Source organism: Neopsephotus bourkii, unplaced genomic scaffold (assembly GCF_033783945.1).
Source record: "Neopsephotus bourkii isolate Nb327-2 ecotype Australia unplaced genomic scaffold, CSIRO-AGI_Nbou_v1 NB_595, whole genome shotgun sequence".
In the NCBI taxonomy this organism is placed as follows: domain Eukaryota; kingdom Metazoa; phylum Chordata; class Aves; order Psittaciformes; family Psittacidae; genus Neopsephotus; species Neopsephotus bourkii.
In genome coordinates, this window is record NW_026901096.1 from 2,319,197 (window position 1) to 2,340,882 (window position 21,686).

The 21,686-nt window shown below is 47.5% G+C and overlaps 1 protein-coding gene across 1 annotated transcript; it reads right to left on the reverse strand.

The window, feature by feature from the left end:
- Positions 1-4,878: 4,878 nt before the first annotated feature.
- Positions 4,879-18,464, reverse strand: KLF11 (KLF transcription factor 11). The gene is made up of 4 exons (XM_061351744.1): positions 18,264-18,464; positions 15,649-15,903; positions 8,402-9,392; positions 4,879-6,415 (listed from the first exon to the last, which is right to left on the reverse strand). Exons 1-4 carry the CDS (start codon positions 18,303-18,305, stop codon positions 6,111-6,113), a joined length of 1,593 nt encoding a protein of 530 aa, XP_061207728.1. The 5' UTR covers positions 18,306-18,464; the 3' UTR covers positions 4,879-6,110.
- Positions 18,465-21,686: the final 3,222 nt, after the last annotated feature.

The window sequence follows — 21,686 nt, forward strand, 5'->3', positions numbered from 1 at the left end:
GCTCAAGAGGTTTCTTACCTGGCCATGCAACAAGATGCCAGCTGAAAGGTTCTGGTGGTGAAAGCACTGAAGATGTATCTCTTACATTAGGTGATCTTAAAACAAAACCAACGAACCTGAGCTACAGAACCAGTTTGCACACTTACTCAGACTCTCAGTTCCACTCAGTTCAGGGGTTTCAGGTGCTAACAAGTGCTTTGAATCCTTTTTTTCCATTTGTTTGTAGATCCCTTTCTGGCAGCACTGCTGCTTTTTGCAGAGCTCTGCCTTTTCAGTAGCCCGGTAAATGGGCAGAACTCTTTCCCAGAGAGCATCTAAGGAAACAGATCAGTGACAGACCTGTTTTAGAGAGTGAGTTGTCTTTTACCTGGAGCTGTAGGTAGACTTAAGTGGGGAAAACAAAGCTGTGACTCGATCTGTGCTTGGGTGGGATGACTGGAGAGTAAGATGAAGAGCAGCTGGTCAGATAACCACACATCCTCAGGATAGATGGTCTGTATAGCCCATCTCTGTTTTTGGGTCCCTGAATGCCAGTGCTTTTGCCCAGTGGAAGTGAAGATGCCCCCATTAAGCGTCTCTACCAGCATCCCATTGCCCAAACCTCCAAATGCTGAGCAACCAGTTCCCTGATGCATCATGTCCAGCACTGCTGTCATCTGCTCACCTCCACGATATTAGGAGAATAGAGGAGAACAAAGAACTCCTCTTCACAACAGAGTGGAAAGGAGGGTGGCCCCCCCACCATCCCAGGGATGCTCTTCCTGCAGGATCAAACCCCAGCAAGCCTTCAGCCAAACTACTCACACACACAGAAGCTGAAATGGAGCCAGCACCCTGGATGCGGTGCAGTCCTGGAGCTGTGCCACATGAGCAGCATGGGGGAGCTCCCACTGCACTTGGCAGGGGAGGTGGAACACCAGCTGCCTGGCACAGACCACAGCCACTACAAGCTTTTTTTTGCCCCACTCTGAACACAGAACATGGCAATTATTTGCACAGGGTGAAGTGGGTTTATCTGGACAATGATAACCAATGGAAATCACTCTGAACTCAAGACACATTATAATTGAGAAAATTAAACCCAAGGTACTCTTTCTATCTAGGAAACTCTCTCAGGAAAGGATATACTACAGCTTCCTCAGGTTTTTTGCATATGTAAGATGTGCCCATGACCTTTTGCACACATCAGGATGTAAAAGTCACTGTTGCTCCTGCACTGAAGAACTGAAGCAGAAAACAAGGAAGGTTGCATTTTACATGATGAAAACAATCTGGAGAGAAAATGCCTCAGTGCCAACATATTTGCTGCAGGGAAGGCAATTCCACAGACTGCATGGACTGGGAGCAGACATGGCTGAGGCTTTGCAGCTTCCTCTTGAACCGTCTTGCTTTTTTCCTTAGCCTGTAGGATGCCAGGCTTTGAGTCACGATTTACTCTTCCTGCACGCATGGAAGAAGTCTGCCTTCTCATCGCCATAAAATGCCTGCCTCAAGCTGCCTTGTCAGACACGAATAGAAGGTAAACAGGCAGATGGGCTCACAGATCAACTTCAAAACTGGTTAGAGGACTGAAGATGAACTCAAGTCAGATGCAACCCTGGGGCAGGATTCAGCTCACAAGAGATGACGGATGAAGTGCTGCCTTCATCATTCACAGGATACTGAGCACAGCTTTCACACCTGGAAATGGGGAGTTAGCCAGAGCTGCAGCCTAAGCCATAGGAGTACACAGGTTGTGCAGCCACCCAGCAGCATGGGTCACCTCTGCCCAGCGAGCGCTGCAGCTTCAGGATGGTTTCATGCTGCCAGTATCCAAAGCGCAAGTGGATCAGTGCTCATCAGTTTGTGAGCAAAACAAGGCAAGCTGCCACCTAGCTGAAGGTTTGGCTGTGTAACCACACACAGGAAAGCAGTGCTGGCCTAGCGCTATGCAAACCATAGCGCTAAACCCAATGGACACGTCTGAATGCACATCCATTTTTCCATTATAAAAGTATTAGTTTTCATGGACAGTCCTTCAAGACAGGACTTGCCCACACAATACCTGTGTCAGCACATGGGAAAGCTTCCTTGCATGTGAACTGTTTTCTCTCACAGGATGAAGCTGTTCCAGTCTCCAGCCTCATCAGGACGTGTCCTAAGTGCAGCTGTGTGTAAGAGCTGAGACCACAGTATGGTTCTAAGGAAAAGCAGAAACATGAGCACAGAACTGTGAAATCCGTTGTCATGTCTCCCATAAGCAGATAATATAAAACTTGGAAAAAAAAATACAGATATTGTTCAGGGTACACTCGAGGCTCAGAAAAATCTTCCTGGGAAAACAGTTGGAACAGACAAGTAGGACAACTTCCCCCGGGACACAAAAGCATGATGGAAACCCACAGAGCCCAGGGGCTGAAGAGTTTGTGCTACTCTGCAGAGTATCAATCCCACAGGAATGCCCTCCTTTCTCCTGAGGACAGTCCATGGGATCTTCTCATCTTCCACACCCTTGAAGAATGTTGTCTTTCTTCTTCTGCGGACAAAGCCTTGAGCCACTGCTCCCAGTTTGTGCTCTGAGGGCTTTGACTAGAGACCATCGCCTTGAAGCGAAAGGCTGCGACAGAAAGCTGGTGTCATTCATTACACCGCCTCCTTCCCTTCTCTTCCATTAAAACATGACCTCACCAGAAATACACACTGCTGCAGCCTGGGAACTGGTCTGAGGGAAAGAAACAGCAGAGGTGCTTAAAAAATGTAAAGTAGTAGCTGCTGCTGCCACCACAGCTGGACACCTCTTTGCCAGACAAGACCTGGAGGTGATACCCAGCCTGCCAGAGCCTCTTCCCCACCAGAGAACCAGAGCTGATGCAGCCGTCTCTTGAATCAAGTTCTCATCTCTTCCTCATTTCCAGTGTCATGCCATGCACAGCCTGCAACACCAACAGAGCAGCACCTTTTGCTGATAGCTCCTGGAGGCCATACTAGAACAGAGCTACGGACCCCAAGGGTCTTGTTCTCAGAGAGCATGCAAAAGCCCCAGCCCTGACAGTGGTGCAGACATTCCACCAAATACACAAGAAGCATAAATGGATAAGCCCATTAATCAATTTACAACAAAATCCAAACCATCCTGCATTTACAGGTAAGTGAACTGGCAAGCCCCAAAATCTTCCACTGGCTTAGATATATAACCTAATCCAGAAGGATTTACATAGTTCTGCAATGAATGTGTATGAAACCTAAAAAATCTGCAATTTTTTGATAATTTAAACCCAGTCTCATTGCATACTTTTTATTTAATAAAAGTGAAAAATAAGTACAAAACCATGATTCCATTTCTTAAATAAGTCTGAACAATAGAGTTCAGGCAGTAAAGTGCAACAGGAGCAGCTATCCCAGCCATGCTTTATCCATAAACAACCCTTATGCAGCAGGAAGGAACAAGAAGGGCGAGCAGCACAGACACAGCCACACCACGGCTCAGCTATTCATGCACATCCATGAGATGTCCCAGGCACAAACACGTTACAGGAGCATGCAAAATACTAACGAAGAGGGAACCATTGCTCTTCTACATCGTGACACACACCCGTGACACACACCCATGACACACGTCCATGACACACGTCCATGACACACTGGTTTATATTCTGTATTCTCCAGCCCATCATCTGGATGCTACAAGATAACATTACTGAATTATGACACAAGCTTCCAAACTGTTTTGCTCAGGGGAGCACCTTAAGTGGTTAGTCTGTAAAATGAAATTAAGAACATTGGCCACTGGATTGAGACAGGACACTCTTCCCTTGGTTATGAGCATGCTAAAATGGCACCCAAAAGTCAAAGTTCTTGTTCTAAGGGTCTTCTGAAGAAAAAAAGAGCAGCAATGTCTCTTTCTTCACCACATGAATTTGGAAAACTGGGAATCAACAGAGCAGCAACACTAGAAGCACCCAGGTTACGAGCAGGGAAGTTTCAGGCACAACGTGCTCACACTCACCCTCACCAGCATGCAACGCTGCAGTGAGTGGGAATACAGCACGTGTTGAGTGAAGAGGTGTGGGCATTTTAAAGGTCAGCCAAAATCTTTCAGCGTGTTTAGCACAATACTCCAATATGGTGCAGTGCAAACACTTACTACTGTTATCATTCTTCACTATGAGGGTGGTGAGACACTGGCACAGGGTGCCCAGAGAAGTTTTGGCTGCCCCATCCCTGTCAGTGTTCAAGGCAAGGTTGGACAGGGCTTGGAGCAACCTGGGCTAGTGGAAGGTGTCCCTGCTTACGGCAGGGGATTGGAACTGTATGAGCTTTAATGTTGCTTCTAACCCAAACCAGCCTATGATCCTATAAACTATAGATATAACCATAAAAAATAATGATATATTCTGTTTTCAACTGAAACAGGTCTCTACCCATTTCAGGGGAGTGCTAGCTGAGATCAGCAAGTCTGCACTTACACAGATGAGAACTGTGCTTTGCTCACATTAGGAAATAAGACTGGGATTTCAGAACAACAAAGCAAAGCAAGAGATAGTGCACTCCTAGTTATTCACATTTTACACATCCAGGAAAAAAGTCCTCAGCACTCAACTAAGCTTCAGTGTGGCTGGAGGGAGAAGAGTCCAGAAGGCACTACAGAAATACTTCATTCAGTGGGTGAGCCGTCTCCCAGCAAAACACCACCCTGGTGCTTCAGAGCACAACAGCTCTACCATCAGCTCTGCTACAACACTACACGTGCACGTTCTTCCACACCATGGAAACCCAGAAGTCCAGTTGTGCTATAGGCATTTTGTTTTATTACTCATACCATGCCACTAAAACACAGCATTCCTGCAGCCAGCAATTCCACTTCTTAGCCATATTTACACTGGGTGTAAAGAAAATGCATTCAACAGGGAAAATATATCATTTAATAGAAAAGGGTGACTTCATACAAAGTACTGTGGAGAAGTAGAAGGCCACATGCAAAGTGTCATCAAGTTGACATGGTGGCTGTTTCTTAAGACGTGGTTAGTACTTCCTCTGGTGCTTTGATACAAGTAAATGAAAGCCTTGAACAATTTCCTATAAGGTGCACAAGCATCCACAATACATAAAAATTCTCAATTTTCTATTTCTTTTGTATGCCAAAAAAAAATATATATATAAACAGAGACCCAGCCAATTATCCCCGTGTTATCTTGCCATTTTTGCACTTTCCAGTAGACTTTAATACATGCTGGTTTAGTAGGACTGAAAGTAAAGCATAATTCTTAGTGTCAAAGTTTTCTAAACAGTGTTTGTGCTTCTAGCTCCATCAGAGCAGCACGGCTCCTCCAAACTTTGCTCCACTGGAGTGTGGACTCAGGAATGCCCAGTATGTCAAGCTTCTACCAAACATCGCAACAGCATCCACTTGCAAAGGGTATGAATTTATAAAATGTTGAGGATTTCACCACTTGTCCTCTGGAAATCATTCTGGTTTGGCTTGTTTTAAAATGATGACACACTTCAATTTCAGACCTCCAATATCACCTGCGACAGGAGGGTGTAACAGCACCAGCCCATCACAGGATAAGGATCTGCAAGTGTGAAAATCCCAGTCACTGTGAGTTATCAAATATTGTTTACAAAATGTTCTGAATGCAATTCTTTTGATTTACTGAAAAAGAGTTTCCAAAACTCTGGGTCTCATCCTGCACACCCCTACTAATGCAGGTCAAGAAATTTGCCTGTATATCAAGACCAAAATGAATAAATACAAAATATATTTGGTATAGAAAATACTAGTATAAAAATTAAAAATCACCCTGTTTTACTGTCCATCAAAATATTAACAGCAAGCATTACAAGTGACTTCTTTAACCTATTGCCAAAATCATTTCCAAAGAGTTCTGCTTTCCTGAAGTGCTGGTGATTGCATTTGCCCAAGTATTGGAAAAAAAACCCCAACAAACAGAAAAACAAATAGGGAAGGAAGGAGAAAATATAAGATTTCTCACATAGCATTATTAACAGAGGACCTAAACTGAAGGAAACTAAAGTATGCACAAACACAGCGGAAAAAAGCTATTGTCAGTTCTGCTCTATCCATCAGAGCTCTTCCTGATCTTCAGTGTAGAGGTGGTGCTCCCTTCACACTAGCCCTGACACACAGATGATGGCATGGGGACGAGCATACTCAGAGCACTGCTGCTTTTTGGTTTCTCTGCTGTGGCAATCCTGCTGAGTTTGCCAACCTCTGTCTGCCAGCTGGGGATCTTCTTGGTGGTCACATGGCGGCGGGTATGCTTTGTCAAGTGGTCGCTGCGCATGAAGCGACGCTCACACACGGGACAAGCAAACTTCTTCTCTCCTGTGTGAGTTCTGCGGTGGCGTGACAGTTCATCTGAGCGAGCAAACTTCTTGTCACAGCCTTCCCAGCTGCAGTTGAAAGGCTTTTCTCCTGCAGGGCATAACAGAAACATAATTTACATTTGAAAAGCTGTGTTACAGTTTTATCAAAGAACTAACTTAAATCCTGCCTTGCAAAACCCAACGAATTCCACAGAGCTGTTCATGTGCGTAGTCGATATTAGTTTAAGCTCAAGTTGTGTTTTGGACAAAAATTGTAGGTATCACTTCTATGTACTCCCTCAAATCACTTTAAATGTTCTTTAATGAAGCCTTTTTTTCTTTTTCTTTTTTTTTTTTTTTTCAGTTGTCCCAGTTTAAAGAAGGGGATTCTTCATAAAGGTACCTTACCTGATGACTGAAATGGAAGCAACCTTCTACCCAATTCCTATGTGACCACAGCTCTACAGCTGGTGTATGCCACCAGCAAATACTGCAGGCAAATGGGAAGCCTGGAGTCAAGCCTCCTGAGTCCTGCTGCTCCAGTGATCCAGTCCTACACACAAATATACTGCCCCAGCAAGTACTACTGAGGAAAAGCCTGTCCTGCAATTCCCAACAGCCAGCTAGGGAATTTCGCACACCCAGGAATGACAGCAAGCAGAAAGGCTGTTCACATCAGCTTCTGCTCATCCTGGGCAACTGACCTACCCAAACCAACACAATCTACTGACTACAACCCTCAAAAGGCTCAAGATAAGCATCTACCACATGACGCAAATTTATGATAACACTCTGGAGCAGGACACAAGTGTCCAGCAGAAAGGAAGCCCCACAGAAGTGTTGCTCGTATTTCAGATATTGAAAGTTCTGTGTTTGTCGTATTTGGTATCACCTAGCTTCTCAGTGTGCAAAGAAAAGAAAGACGAACTACTCTGCCTCCTGTTCCCGTAACATGGACTAGCTAGTAAGGGCTCAGCATGCTTCACTTCCCACAGATGTCCTATTCCTAATCACAATACAAGGATACACACACCTTCCCCATGGATCATCAGCAGCACGTGAGACACTTTTGCTAGTCTGTGTTTACCCTGTAGTGCCAGGTTAATTCAGCAGCCTGCAGCACTTACTTTCAAGCTAGAAGCAGAAACATCATTCCACCTCTGAGCTCTGGTTTACAAGGATTATCAGCTTCATATAAGGCTTAAGCACTTTCCCCAAAGGAACTGTAAAGACAAGCTGCCAACCTAATGCAAATCCTGCCACAGAAGCTGACATCCCATAAACCACAGTGTCTGTGGGGCAAGGGAGGGTAGGGGGAAAAAGAAAACAAGGAAAACCAAAATTAAACAGACTTTTGAATGAGCTATTCTGCACCAATTTCTCACTATGCCTATCCCTCAACATCAGAAATAGTCCCTGAGAACTCAAAGTTAGTTTGAACTTAACAGGATCTTGAAGCCAGAAAAATGATAAGTAAACCACATGTATACTGTCTCCACACTGATCAGATTTTATGGAGCAAATCAGCTCATATTAATTACAACTAATTTTCATTAACCTTTGAAATTCCCTTTCTGTAATGAATAAACTGCTACATTCCTGTAGCAACTCTACTTCCTAACACAGCAGCCCAAAATCTCAGTGTTTTCCCATTTAGCCTAAACAAAGCTCTGGAAAAATGAGTAGTTTCCGAATTTCTCTTATTCTCCTCATGCAAGAATTAAGACTAAGCATCTGTACTATGGTTTTCTTACACCAGACTTCTCCATGCCCCCCCCCCAAAAAAAGGACTGCACAATTCATTTCCATCTAGTCCAGATGACAGGATTCCACTCTAAACACACACGCAGACAGCAAAGCTTTGCTCCAACTGAAGCATGTGAAATTCAACTAGAAGTATGGGGTCAGCTGAGGTCTCAGAACAAAGTCTGTCTTGTTTTGCTTGCCCATGAAGAATGAACATTCCTCCCTTCTCTAAGTTTCACCATCACCTGCCTCACCCCTTTCCCACCCCCTCCCCTAAAAACCCGTGCATTTCAGCACCCCAATGCAAGCCAGTGCCAGAATGACAAAAGCCTTGCCCTGTTGTACACACCAGTGTGGGTGCGAAGGTGGGCTTTGAGGTGGGAACTTTTGAAATAGGTTTTCTTGCAGCCAGGGAAGTTGCAAACATAATTCCTCCGCCTAGAAAAGTCCACCTGGGGAGTGCAGCTTTGACCAGAAGCAATGAATACAGGAGCAGGTGCAAGGGGCAGTAACTTGGTGTTCCCAACAGTCATTACTGTTTGCGGGCACTGTGGTGTCGGTGTGACAGCAGTCTGCGGGAGAACCAACATGACGGTCCCCTGAGGCACAGAAGGTCCCATGAGTACAGGCTGAGAGAGAGGGGCTGTCTGCGGTAAAATAGGTTTCATGGGAGTTGAGACTGTTGGAGTTGAAGGTTTGACATAGGCATTGATCATACTGCTTTGTCCATTTAAAGGGATCATTTGGCAGAGAACTTGGGGGCTTGAAACAGGGGCAGGTGTCACTGGGGTAGCTCTTTTTTGCAAGTCATTCTCACAATTCTTTGGCAAGTGGGTCTGTGGCGAAAGAGGCCGAACTGGTAGTTGTCCTTTATTGGTCACAATATCACTGGAGTCCTGTGCATAAGGCTGATGTACTGGAGAGGTTTTGTTAACTAGATCATCGGCAGCACATGGGTCCTGTGGCAGTCTGGAATGTTTTTGGTCATCCACTCCACACCAGTCTCTGGAAGTACTGTAGCCTGAAGTTAGCTTTGTTTTTTCTTGCACAGCAGGAATGTGATGGTAAGCAGAGCTATCTCCTGTGTGACGTATGACACTTGTTGCCATGGCCCTGCAGGGCTGAGGAGAAAAGGATTCAGCTATCACTGGCTTCTGGCTGCATGGAGACATGTTGGTAACAGATGGCTTGGTTATGGGAGAGGCACTGGTCACTGATGTTACTGAGCAGGCAGCTGTATTTGCCATGACAGTCCTTGGTTTGGAGTAAGTGACTTGTGAGGAGAGGAGTGTAGCAGCCGATATCTCAACAAAGTCAGGGCTGTGTGGAGGGGTCATGCACTGCAAGAAAGAAAACACCATTATACATTAAATTATATATCTCCAGGACAAACTGCTTAAAGCATACTGTCATGATTTAACCTAGCCGGCAACTGAGTACCACACACCACTTGGTCACTGTGGCTTCCCCTTACCTCCTCGGTGGGACAGGGAAAACTGGAAGAAGGTAAAACCCACGGGTTGAAATAAGAACAGTTTAATAATTGAATTAAAAAAACCCCACAAATAATAATAATAATAAAAATAATATAATGGAAATAACAAAAAGAAATAAAGTAATAAAACCCCACAAACAACAAGTGATGCACAAGACAATTGCTCACCACTGACTGATACCCAGCCCGACCTGAGCAGTGATCAGCCTCTTCCAGGTAACTCCCCCAGTTTATACACTGGAAATGGGCATGACACACTGTGGTATGGAATACCCCTTTGGCTAGTTTGGGTAAGGTATCCTTGCTGTGCTCCCTCCTGGTTACCTCTCCTCACTGGCAGAGCATGGGAAACTGAAAAGTCCTCGAATTAGGGTAAACACTACTGAGCAACAAAACCATCCATGTGTTACCAGCTTTGTTCTCAGACTAAATCCAAAACACAGCACTGCACCAGCTACTAGGAAGAAAATTAACTCTATCCGGCCAAAGCCAGGATAGTATCCACCCCTTATTCCATCCCATTTAAGTCACGCCAGGTCCCACACTTCAATGCATCTTATCTTTTGATATAGACAAACAGACTTAGTCTATGGACCATCCCGCTAAAATATCTGCTGAGTTCATTTAGCCCATGACTTTGGCTCCATCTGTCACAACAGCCCTTCAGGGCAGGACAGATGCTGTGTGGTGTTGGACTGCTGCATGCTGAAGCCAGTTCTGATTCCACCACCACTGCACTTGTCCCATTTCATCAAATCATTCATTAATCTAGGTGATTTTTACTGCAATAGCCTTGATATGGCACACAGCCACCACAGAAGTGATAATATACAGTATTATATAGCAATTAGCATCATACAGTTTAGTTCATTGGCTATTTTCACCAGATCAAATCCCCTCAAGATACATGCCAGAATTCCCCATCCTTCTGCATTACCCACCAAGTACACCCAGGTCCGTAAATGGGTTCACCTTTGCCTTAAGTGGGAATAACCCAGACTGTTTTATTATGTGCACCACAGGTACTTTATCCCTCTCTACAGTATGTAGAAGTTCTGACTGGGCTGGGCCAGCCCTGTTGGCAGATCCCCTCATGTTGACCAACCAGGTGGCTTTTGCTAAATGTGTATCCCAATGTTTGAAAGTCCTACCATCCACTTCTCTCAGTGTAGTTTTTAACAGGCCATTCTACTTTCCCAGCACAGTCAACCAGGGTGCCAGGAGGAGCTGTGCCAATCCTTCAGTGCCAATCACTTCCAAAGCAGCTCAAACCCCTTCATAGGGTGCCAGTATCTCTTTCTCAGTTGGGGTATAGCTGGCCTCAGATCCTCTGTATCCCTGACTCCAAAAGCCAAGGGGTCGATCCTCAAGTCTCCCCTGGAGCTTTCTGCCAGAGGCTCCAGGTAGGACCATTCTCCCCAGCTGCAGTGTAGAGCACATTTTTTACATCTGGCCTGGTCTGGTGTGGTCCAAGGGCTACTGCATGAACTATCCTGCATTTAATTTGCTCAAAGGCTTGTTGTTGCTCAGGGCCCCATTTAAAATCATTCTTCTTACGGGTCACGTAATAGAGAGGGCTTACAATCAAACTGTAATTTGGGATGTGCAGTCTCCAGAGCCCCACAGCACCCAAGAAGGCTTGTGCTCCTTTCTCATTAGTTGGCGGAGACATTGCTATTATCCTGTTGATCACATCTGTAGGGATCTGGCGATGTTCATCTTGCCAATTTATTCCCAAAAATTGAACCTCCTGTGCAGGTCCCTTCACCTGACTCCATTTTATGGCAAAACCAGCTTTCAGCAGGATTTGTATTATTTTCTTCCCTTTCTCAAAAAACAACTTCCACTGTATCACCCCAAAAGATGCTCACTCCCCCCTCCTTTCTGCTCCTGGAGGGATGGGGAGGAGAATGGAAAGAATGTAACTCCCAGGGTTTGAGATAAGAACAGCCCAGTAACTAAGGTGTAACACAAACCACTGCTGCTACCACCAATAATAACAATGATAAGGGAAATAACAAGGGAAGAGAATACAACCACTCACCACCTGCTGACCGATACCCAGACTGACCTGAGCAGTGATCTAGCCCTTCCAGGTAACTGCTTCCAGTTTATATACTGGGCATGATGTGCTGTGGTATGGAATACCTCTTTGGTTAGTTTGGGTCAGGTGTCCTGTCTCTGCTTCCTCCCAGCTTCCCCTCCTCCCTGGCAGAGCATGAGACTCAGAAAGTCCTTGGTCAGACTAAGCATGACTTAGCAACAACTAAAAACATTGGTGTTACCAGCGTTGTTCTCAGGCTGAATGTCAAAAACACAGCACTGCACCAGCTACTAAGGAGAAAAATGACTGCTACTGCTGAACCCAGGTCAGTACTGTCGCATTTTCCCAGAGGCTGGTGCATGGGAGGGGATGTGATATACCCACTCAATGCTGTGCTCGTTGGCCAAGTGTCTATGAGGTTGTTCCGGAAATGAGTCCCGTTGTCTGACTCAATTCTCTCTGGGGTGCCTTGTCACCACAAAATGAGTTTCTCAAGGCCCAGGATAGTGCTCCGGGCAGTGGCGTGGGGCACAGCGTATGTTTCCAGCCATCCAGTGGTTGCTTTCACCACGGTAAGCACATGGTGCTTGCCTTGGCAGGTTGGTGGGGTGTGATATAGTCAATCTGCCAGGCCTCCCCATGCTTGTACTTCAACCATGGTCCTCCATACCAGAGAGGCTTTGACCGCTTGGCATGCTTGACTGCAGCACAGGTTTCACATTCACGAATAACCTGGACGATTGTGTCCATTGTTATGTTCACCCCTCAATCATGAGCCTATCTGTATGTTGCATCTCTGCCTTGATGGCCTGAGGTGTCATGGGCCCACTGAGCTAAAAATAACTCACCCTTATGTTGCCAATCTAAATTCATCTCAGCCACTTCAACTGTAGCAGCCTGATCCATTTGCTGGTTGTTCTGATGTTCTTCAGTGGCCCTACTCTTGAGTACATAAGCATCTACATGGTGTACCTTCACCACCAGATTTTGCACCCTGGCAGTGGTATCTTGCCACAGTGCAGCACCCCAGATGGGTTTACCTCTAGGTTGCCAATTGCTCTCCTTCTGTTGCTGCAACCACCCGCACAGGCATTTGACACCATCTATGAGGAAGTATAAAGCATTGACCACTTTTCTCCTTCAGCAACATCCAAGGCCAGCTCGATGGCTTTCACCTCTGCAAATTGACTCTATCCACCTTATCCATCAGCAGTTCCTTCAACTTCTTGTAGGAAACTCCATACAACTGCCTTCCATCCCCCACAATAGGGCATTGTACTGACAAACCACTTCATTCACCATCCTCTTCACCTCTCCAGGTCATTACTGCCAATGCGTTAGCATACAACAATGGTGCACTCCATACAAATTTCCACCACACAAATTGTGTGCACTGGCCTTTGCCTGGATCTGTGGGTGACTGTGCATTGTTCAGGTCATAATAAATCACCTCCAGTACGGCTAATTACCTCAGGTACTGGACATCTCTCTCTTCACAAGTGGCTCACTTGCTTGGGTGACATATAACATCTTCCTTGAAAGAAGACCCTTCCTGCAGTGCTGACATGAGTCACCTCCAGAGGCTGATGGCTTGTGCCCTTTTCCCAATCACTTTGTTAATGCTCCCTTCCCTAGAGTGATCCCAACTGTTTGGCTTCCCTACCCTCTAATTGAGGCTACTGGCCCCATTATCCCAGCCTCACAGCAGCCAGGTGACAATGTGCTCACCCGAGTGATGGCTGAAATCTTTTGTATATCCCACAGCTCACTCAGGGATGGCAAACAAGCAGATGCCTCTGGTTCTGCCTCTTCCTCCTGTTATTGTGATATCGCTGTTTTGTCCTTCTTTACCAAACAAGCTGACTTTCATATCAATTTCTTCTTGTGTACAGGATTAGGGTAACTGATACCAGCATGGGCTGGTCCTCTACTTCAATTGTACCACCCTTCATTGATGCCTAGAAAGCTGCAGTGCCTGTCACTGGAGCCCAAGTAGCTGCAAATAGTTGCTTAACCCTAAACAACACCAGAACCACATTCATGTTTCCCAGATATGGGACCATGGTTTCAGCATCCCAAGAATATTCAAATTTTCAAAGTTCTCAGATACTAATGAGCCTGCAAGAGAAGGGAAAGATGTGGGAAGGTGACTCCTCCATAGGTTGGCTCTCCAAGGAGAAGAGGTAGAAGGTGTAATTATTAATAGCTTCCAATAGATGGTTCCCAAAGTACAGAGGTGGTGGCAGTGCTGAGTATAAATACCAGATTAGTTTCATGGCCAGCAAAGCTATCATATCATAAGTGAGAGTTACAAAGTACATCAGAACGATAAACTCAGCCCAGCCCCCAAAGGAGATGAACATCACCACAGGGAACACATACAGCAGGTGAGGAGCTACATGATGCAATGCTGAGAACAAGCGCAACAACCCTGAGAGCAAATACCAAAAAATGAGAGCAAATTGTGGCCAGCAACTATTAAACCAAAACAATGAATGCTTACATCAAACTTACGTAACCCACAATGGGATGGGCAGGAGAATCTTAAAAAGGTAAAGCCCATGGGTTAAGATAACAACAGTTTAATTAAAATGAATTATAATATTTGTAAAAAAAGGAGAGGAAACAAAAACAGAGAGGAATAGCCCCAAAGACAGGCAAGTGATGCACAATACAATTGTTCACCACCCACTGACCGATGCTCAGCCCACCCCTAAGCAGCAATCAGCTACTCCCAGCCAAGTTTATATACTGGGCATGACATGCTGTGGTATGGAATACCCCTTTGGCTAGTTTGGGTCAGGTGTCCTGTCTCTGCTCTCCTCCAGCTTTCTGTGCCTCTCCTTATTTGCAGACTGAAATGAGACTGAAAAGTCCTTGACTTAGGGTAAATGCTACTGAGTGACAACTGAAACATTGGTGTTATCAACATTATTCCCAGACTAATTCCAAAACACAGCACTACACCAGCCAGTAGGAAGAAAATGCACTGTACTACAAAAAAAACCCACCTAATTCTTTTCTCCTCAGCCTTTGGGTGCAGCTCTAAGAGGCTATGAGCACTCTGCTGTTCACAGAAAACAGACTAGAAATAGGGAGCAATATCATACCCTTACAATTTCAAGCTTCCAGCAAGCCTTTGATCTTTTATCAATGACTGCACCATTAGCTGGTGGCTACTTCTGAGATAAAGACAAATGGAACTGCTCTTACCCTTCTTATTCACCCATTTCTTTCTTGCTGTCCTCTCATTCTTTTACCACTGAAAACTCATGCCTATCTCCAAGCGCTGCTCAACAGACAGTGCCAACACTGAACAGCAGTAGTATGAGACAAGTCTGTCAGGCAGACTGCTATACTCTCTCAATCTCTTTCCACTGTTATTCCCCCTTTTTCCTGATGTAACTGCATACTAGAAGCCTGCTGGCTGAAATGAGCCTTAACCATCTGGAACCTGAACACCACCAAGCCCTTTTTTAATACGTACTTTTGTTGCAACATAAATGGCAACAAAAATATTGTGATTCAACCAACATTAGTCAGCTGGAGCAGACCAGTGTTCTGGAGAAATAACAGATTACATGTACAAACACATAGCATAGAAACTAATTAAATTGTCTATTTCATAATGGTAATCTGTACTTTCCTTTGTAACGACCAGAGTGAAGACAAACGTCATCAAAAGCCTTTTTCATACAGTGCTTGCAGATAAGCTGGTGCTGAGCCACTGAGGATCACTCTGCCACTCTTCCTCAAAACACTCCAAGAAGCCTACAACAACCAGCATGCAGCATCCTCAGCATGCCTGACAAATCAGTGGTCAGCAAGGGTTTTCACATCCAGCTTTAACAAGGGATCAAGCCCTACATTTGCCATTCCAGAGACAGCAGAAAAGTCCTACCTCAGCATGGCCACCTCACCATTCTGGCACACACAGAGCCCTGGCTGCTCTGTAGCTATTCTACACAAGGACACATGGGCCAGCCAAGCTAAGACATTGCAGAGATGCAACACCCAGATGTCAGGCATAGTTATTGCACATCCATGTTTTTCTTACCAGTGTAGATAAATAGTCCTTTGGCAATTCAGATGTCGCCTCGGTGTGCATTGTGAAATCACCAGAATCCGAGAAGGGCGTAAGGGGCCTTATCTTTAATATGTCACCTTTCTGTGATCTTTGACCCCAGGAGCTCATACAAACAAGCGCTTCAACAGCTTCAATGTCATTCTGCTCCAAGGTGCTGCAGGTAGACCTTTCACTGTCATGACGCTGCCTTTCACGGATAGACTCATAGATGTCCACGATGTCAGCCTAAATGTAATCAGATTAGTGGCCTGTTAGGACAAGTCAGAATACAAAGCTGACACCACCCACATTCTGTCTGCTCAGGATGAAGGTCATCTGAAACAGATCCCATGCCTGCAGCAAGACTTCTACCAACCAGCTCAACTCCTGCCCTCCCCCGCCAGCTCATCTCCCTATGCCTGGTACTCTAAAAAAATAATTAAAAGTGTGATTTGCAGCAAAGGAACAAATACGTGTGTAGCTCACATTTCTAGAGTTACTTTCCTGGATTATGCTGCTCCGAATAAACACATCCCATGTTTGTAAACAAGCAAAAATAGGGGAAGAAAAAAAACAACACAACTGGCTTCCAACCTTGCTTAGACAAGGCTGTTTGAGCCCTGGACCCATGCTACAACTGCTATTCAGGACTGATCTCATTCTGGTAACATTTAGACAATAAATTTCTGCTGATAGCAAGGTGCTATAAGGTATGGTCACAGATTTGCAGTATCATACCTTGCGAAAAGCATTTTACTCTTATTACCAGTAGAGAAGCCAGGATAGGAGAGTGTTAAAAAACCATGTACAGACACCCTTAGTGACAGGATTTAGTGGTGGACTTGGCAGCTCTGGGGTAACAGTTGGACTTCATGATCTTAAAGGTCTTTTTCAACCTAGGTGCTCCTATACAGGCAAACAGCTTCCAAAGCGCAGTGGGAATTGGCTGCATTGTCTTTTAAACGGTATGACACTACATGGATGCTAGGTATCTCAAAACACACTACAAGTGACATGAAGACAAATGACTATTGATTTGCTTCCAATTGCAAGTATCACAGAAAATGTGTGTGTGTGTGTACATGCATGCAAAACACTTCCTGTGCAAAGATACCCAAACTTCACAGACCTCTCACAGTGGTGCTGCGCTGATGGTTTACTGCTCACGTGCCCACTCAAGTCTCAACTAGGCATCCAAACTCTTCCAGTCTTTAGCCTCAGCAACTTAGTGTGAAGGCTGGGATTCAGCAGCATACACCAAGATTCTTGAGCCTATTGCTTTTATATAGTATATTTATATACTGCAGCAAAAAGGCTTTAAATAGAAAAGCACCACCATACCGTCAGCACAGCCTAAAGCCCTAGAGGAAACTAGGCTGTGGTGACATCACTTGCACACCTACGTCAAGGAGTTTTGTTACTGAGTTAAGCAACGTAGAATGATCCTGGCTCAGTGCTATCACAAAGATGCAGAGCCCTGTAGTGAAAACACAGCGATACAAACGGCAATCATGTTAAAACATAATGAATCCCAAATGTCAGTACTTCGCTCAGAGGACTTTTGCCTAACACATAAGATACCAGACATGGAGATGTCAAGACTGTGAGGCAGGAAGGGGTTAAAAGCACTCAAGAGATTAACTGCTCTGCGAGAGATTTCTAAGAATTTCCACTGAAAGCAATGAGTATGGGAAGGAGCTCAAAACCCCATGTGCCTGCAAGCCTGGACCTAGACTGCCTGTCCCACAGGAGCCACACCAGACAAGGCTCTGCACTAAACAGCCAGGAAACCTGCGAGTCCTTCTCGAAGTGTGACTGCAGACAACCAAGCAGCAGACTGACTTTTTTCCAACCCTACGTTTCAGAAGAGCAGTATTCCCTAAAGAAACATGAAAAAACACACCCCGCTTCAAAAAACAACAAACCTAAAAAAGCCCTTTCTGAAGGCGAGCGCTGCAGCCCAGGCTTTGCGGCTGCCAGGGGAATGGCTAACCGCGCCTGGCCGCCTGTCCTCACCTCACCCCGCCGGCTGTTGGGGCCGGAGATGCGCGGGCAGCAGCGGCAGCGCGGGCCCTCGCCCCAGGCAGTGCCTCCTCCTACCCGCAGGGGCCGCGCCCACGATGCCCGCTCCCCGCATCACGGGCGGCTGCCCCGGGGCGGGCGGCGCCGCCGGAGGGCGGATGGCGGGAAGGGGGAAGAAGGGAAGCAACTCCCGCCCTGCCTCCGCCGCCCCCACATGGCTGCTGAGGGCAGGCAGTCCCCCCCAGGTGACTGGGCAACACCCGCCCCGAGAGCTCTGCCAGGCACAACCGGTGGCAACGGCACCGACCGACACCCCAACACCCCCCCCACGGCGGGTAACAGTCCCAACCGACCAGCATCCCCCCGCCCAAGGGGTAAGCAACGGTCCCAACCGACCACTCCCAGCGTGAGCAACGGTCCCCAAGGTCCGCCACTGAGGCAACCGGTAACGGTCCCTGCCCGCCACCACGTGCCCGAGCTGAACCGGCACCGACTGCCTCCGGCTCAGAGTCGCCCACCTCGCCCACCACCACCACCACCACCACCACCACCACCACCCCTTCCTCCCTCCGCCCGCTGCCTACCGCGGACGCATCTCCCATCTCCGAGCAGGGCGAGCCGTGCATAGCGCGGCTCCGGCGGGCGGCGGCAGCGGTGTGACCGGGCAGCAGCAGCAGGAACAGCAGCAGCGAGAGGAGAAGGAGGAGGAGGAACAACGCACGCAGCAGCAGCCGGCACCGCCTCCCCCCCTTCACCCGCCCACTGAGGGCCCGCGCGCTGGGGGAAGCGCTCCAGAGCGCTCCCTGCACCAGACAGGGCGGGCGGGGCGAGGAGGGGAGGGGGGAGGCAAAGAGGGGAGGCCGGCTCCTCCGCCAATCACCGCCCGCCGCTGCCCCGTTCCGAGCCAATGAGGGGCTGCGGCCGACGTGATCGCAGCGTGCCGGCGGGAAGGGCGGCGCGTGGGCACGCTGGGCGGGAAGGGAAGGCAGGGAGAGGGCGGGGGAGCGCGCGCTGGAAACTAGGGGAAAGGTCGGGCGGGAATGCCCGTGCGCGCGGGGGTGTGGCGGGGCGCGGCGCGGGGGCGCGGTCACCCCTCTCTGCCCCCCCCGCGCGGTGCGTGCGGCGCGGCACGCAGCAGGCGCTGCCCCCCTCCCCCTCCGCCCGCCCCGTTCCTCGTGCCACCTCAGGGCAGCGGCGGGAATCCGGGGACGTCCCTTGTCGTGGTGGGTTTGCGGGACAGCGCCGAGTCCCGGTATTGGCGGGGCGCCGCTGCCCCGGGAGCATGGGAAGGGGCAGCCCCTGCCCCCCAGCGCCTCAGACGGCCCCTGGCCACGCCAGCGCTTTCCCAGCTCGGCTTCTCTGGCGGCCTTCCTGCCGCTGGAACAAAACGCGGACAGTAATAAGCACTTTTTCCCGCTGGATTATCTCTATTTGTTCCTTCCTCCGTTTCTCAAGACGTGACATCCTCCCTGTCCACGCGGAGGGCAGGGGAGGGATCAGCTTCAATGTTTCATCTCCTTTTGCTGTTAGCACTGGGGCTCATGTTTTACGTTAACAGCTCCGAACCCTAGTCCTTCTCTGCTGTCCGTGTAGTTTCTAAAGCTTCACTGTACTGTGCTCACCTCTGGTCTCCATTACCACACATTCATGTGCCCCAGCTTCCCCAGTGCTACTTGCAGCCCATCAAACACCAAATTCATAGAACTGTAGAATCACAGGATGGCTTAGGTTGGAAAGGACATTAAAGCTCACACAGTTCCAAGCACCCTGCCATGGGCAGGGCCACCTTCCACTAGACAAGGTTGCTCCAAGCCCCGTCCAACCTGGCCTTTGAACACTGCCAGGCATGGGGCAGCCACAGTTTCTCTGGGCACCCTGTGCCAGCGCCTCACCACCCTCACAATAAAGAATGTATTCCTAATGTCTCATCTGAATCTCCCCTGTATCAGTTTAAAGCCATTCCCCGTGTCCTGTCACTACAGGCCCTTGTAAAAAGCCCCTCTCCAGATTTCTTGTAGGCCCCCTTTAGGCACTGGAAGGCTGCTCTAAAATCTCCCTAGAGCCTTCTCTCCTCCAGGCTGAACAACCCCAGCTCTCTCATCCTGTCTTCACAGGAGAGGTGCTTCAGCCCTGATCATCTTCATGGCTTCACCTGGACTCACTCAGGCAGGTCCATGTTCTTCTTATGTTCGGGGTAGGAAACCAGTTGTGTGACAGAGAATGAAACAGTGACTAAAAAGCATGACGGGGAGGGGGGGTGGCACGGGGGGCAGAGGTTATGTGCCTCTTCTATTGATCACTGGCTGTCCCCTGTAAGACCAGAGCCACTCGCACGGTCGTGTTTTAAGGGAAATTTTTGGGGAATTGTAAAAGTAGGAAAACACCACGCTGTTCTATTTTGCATTTTCTCCAGTTCTCGCAGTTGAGAAACTATTGTATTTGTCTCTTTGCTGCTTGTTGGAACACATGCAGTTTCTGCTGAAAGCGCTTACACACACAGCCTTAGTCATTTACAGCGCACAGTTTTAATTGAATAATAGCATCTGAAGGCAGCACAGCAGCCTCGACAGTGAAGAAGCAGTCACAGGGAAGCAGAGTGGATCGCTTCTCCTCCCGACTCCAGTGGGATGTTTCCCCATGTCACGTACCACAGACTTTGCCTATGTGTTCTGAGTCCCCAGGTGGAAGTTACTGGTCTGGGGGTCCTTGCTGCTGTGCATGGATGCAAGGCCAAGTAGAAGAAGTGATGGTACATGTCTGTACTCCAGCTTGTACCATAGGGGAAATGTGATTGTGCTCCCTTTGCTGAGCTAAAAATGGCAACTAAGCTTTTTAATATAAATCCTCAGAGTTCTTACCAAGATCACCTGGTCTGCCTTGTTCTGCTGCTGCCAGCTGAGACAGAGTTACTCCTCTCACCAGATGTCAGTGGCAGAGCACATGTCTGTACCCCCTGGAGCTTGAGCCCAGAGCCCCAGCAGCCTAGTGCTTCTCCTCCTCTCCCCCCTCTTGCTTCCCCCGTTTCCCTTTCCCAAGGCTGCACAAAATGGAATATTAATGTATTTAATATTATCTTGCTTCTTTGTACTTCTGCCTACACCCACCAACTTCCCTGTGGGTTTCAACCAGCAGCACAGCTTCCCAATGAGCATGCTCATCAGGACAGCCTATGCTGGCTGTGGTTCCCTCCTGAAGCTACCAACCTGGAACAGGGCCTAAGTAACCCCAGTATTCCTTTCCAAAGAGCTTGGAGGAGCCTGCCCATGTCGGCAGCTACAGGATGCTGGTGCCCAGTGCTGCTTTGCCATGGCAGTGCTCAGCAGAGTCATCCTCCACCACCCTGCCCCTGCAGTGCTGCTGGTGCTTCACTATCCTCCGGATCTGGTATCCTCCGGATCTGCCTTGGTTTTATAGAGGCCTGTTTGACTCAGACTGTTGGCAAACACTTCAGAGAAAAGCTTTCTTTGTCAAAGATAGACAATGTCTTTGTTCCAATGTAGGAAGGAGCAGATGTAAGTTGCTTCAGCAGAGGGTTGGAAAGACTCTGCTCAGGATATCTTATCCTTTTGGCTGGGAAGAGAAGAAAAGAATGAAACATTGCGTGTGAGCAGGAGGGAAAATATTTAATACTGTAGACTGAAAACAACAAAAGGGCACACAGGCAGCTCTCCCCCATTCCTTTTTTGCACATAATTATACAATAAATGATTCAAAAAAGACCAGAGAAAGAATATTGTGGGCTCAGACAGTCTTCCTAATGTTTACCAGCAGTTAAAAATAGACCAAAGCAGTTGTCTGGGGTGCAGCTTTAGAGTTAGTGCAATTTGGCAGCGACGTCTGGTCTGGCTGAATACAGCAGCAGGCTACTGTAGCAAACATAGAGCCTAGCAAACAGGGTGGGATTAAATAAATATAGAGAATTACAGAATAGAGAATTCAGAGCTCCCATACAGGAGACATGAGAAGATACTTCCGAAAAAATGAGAGACTGATGCTCGTGTAGGATG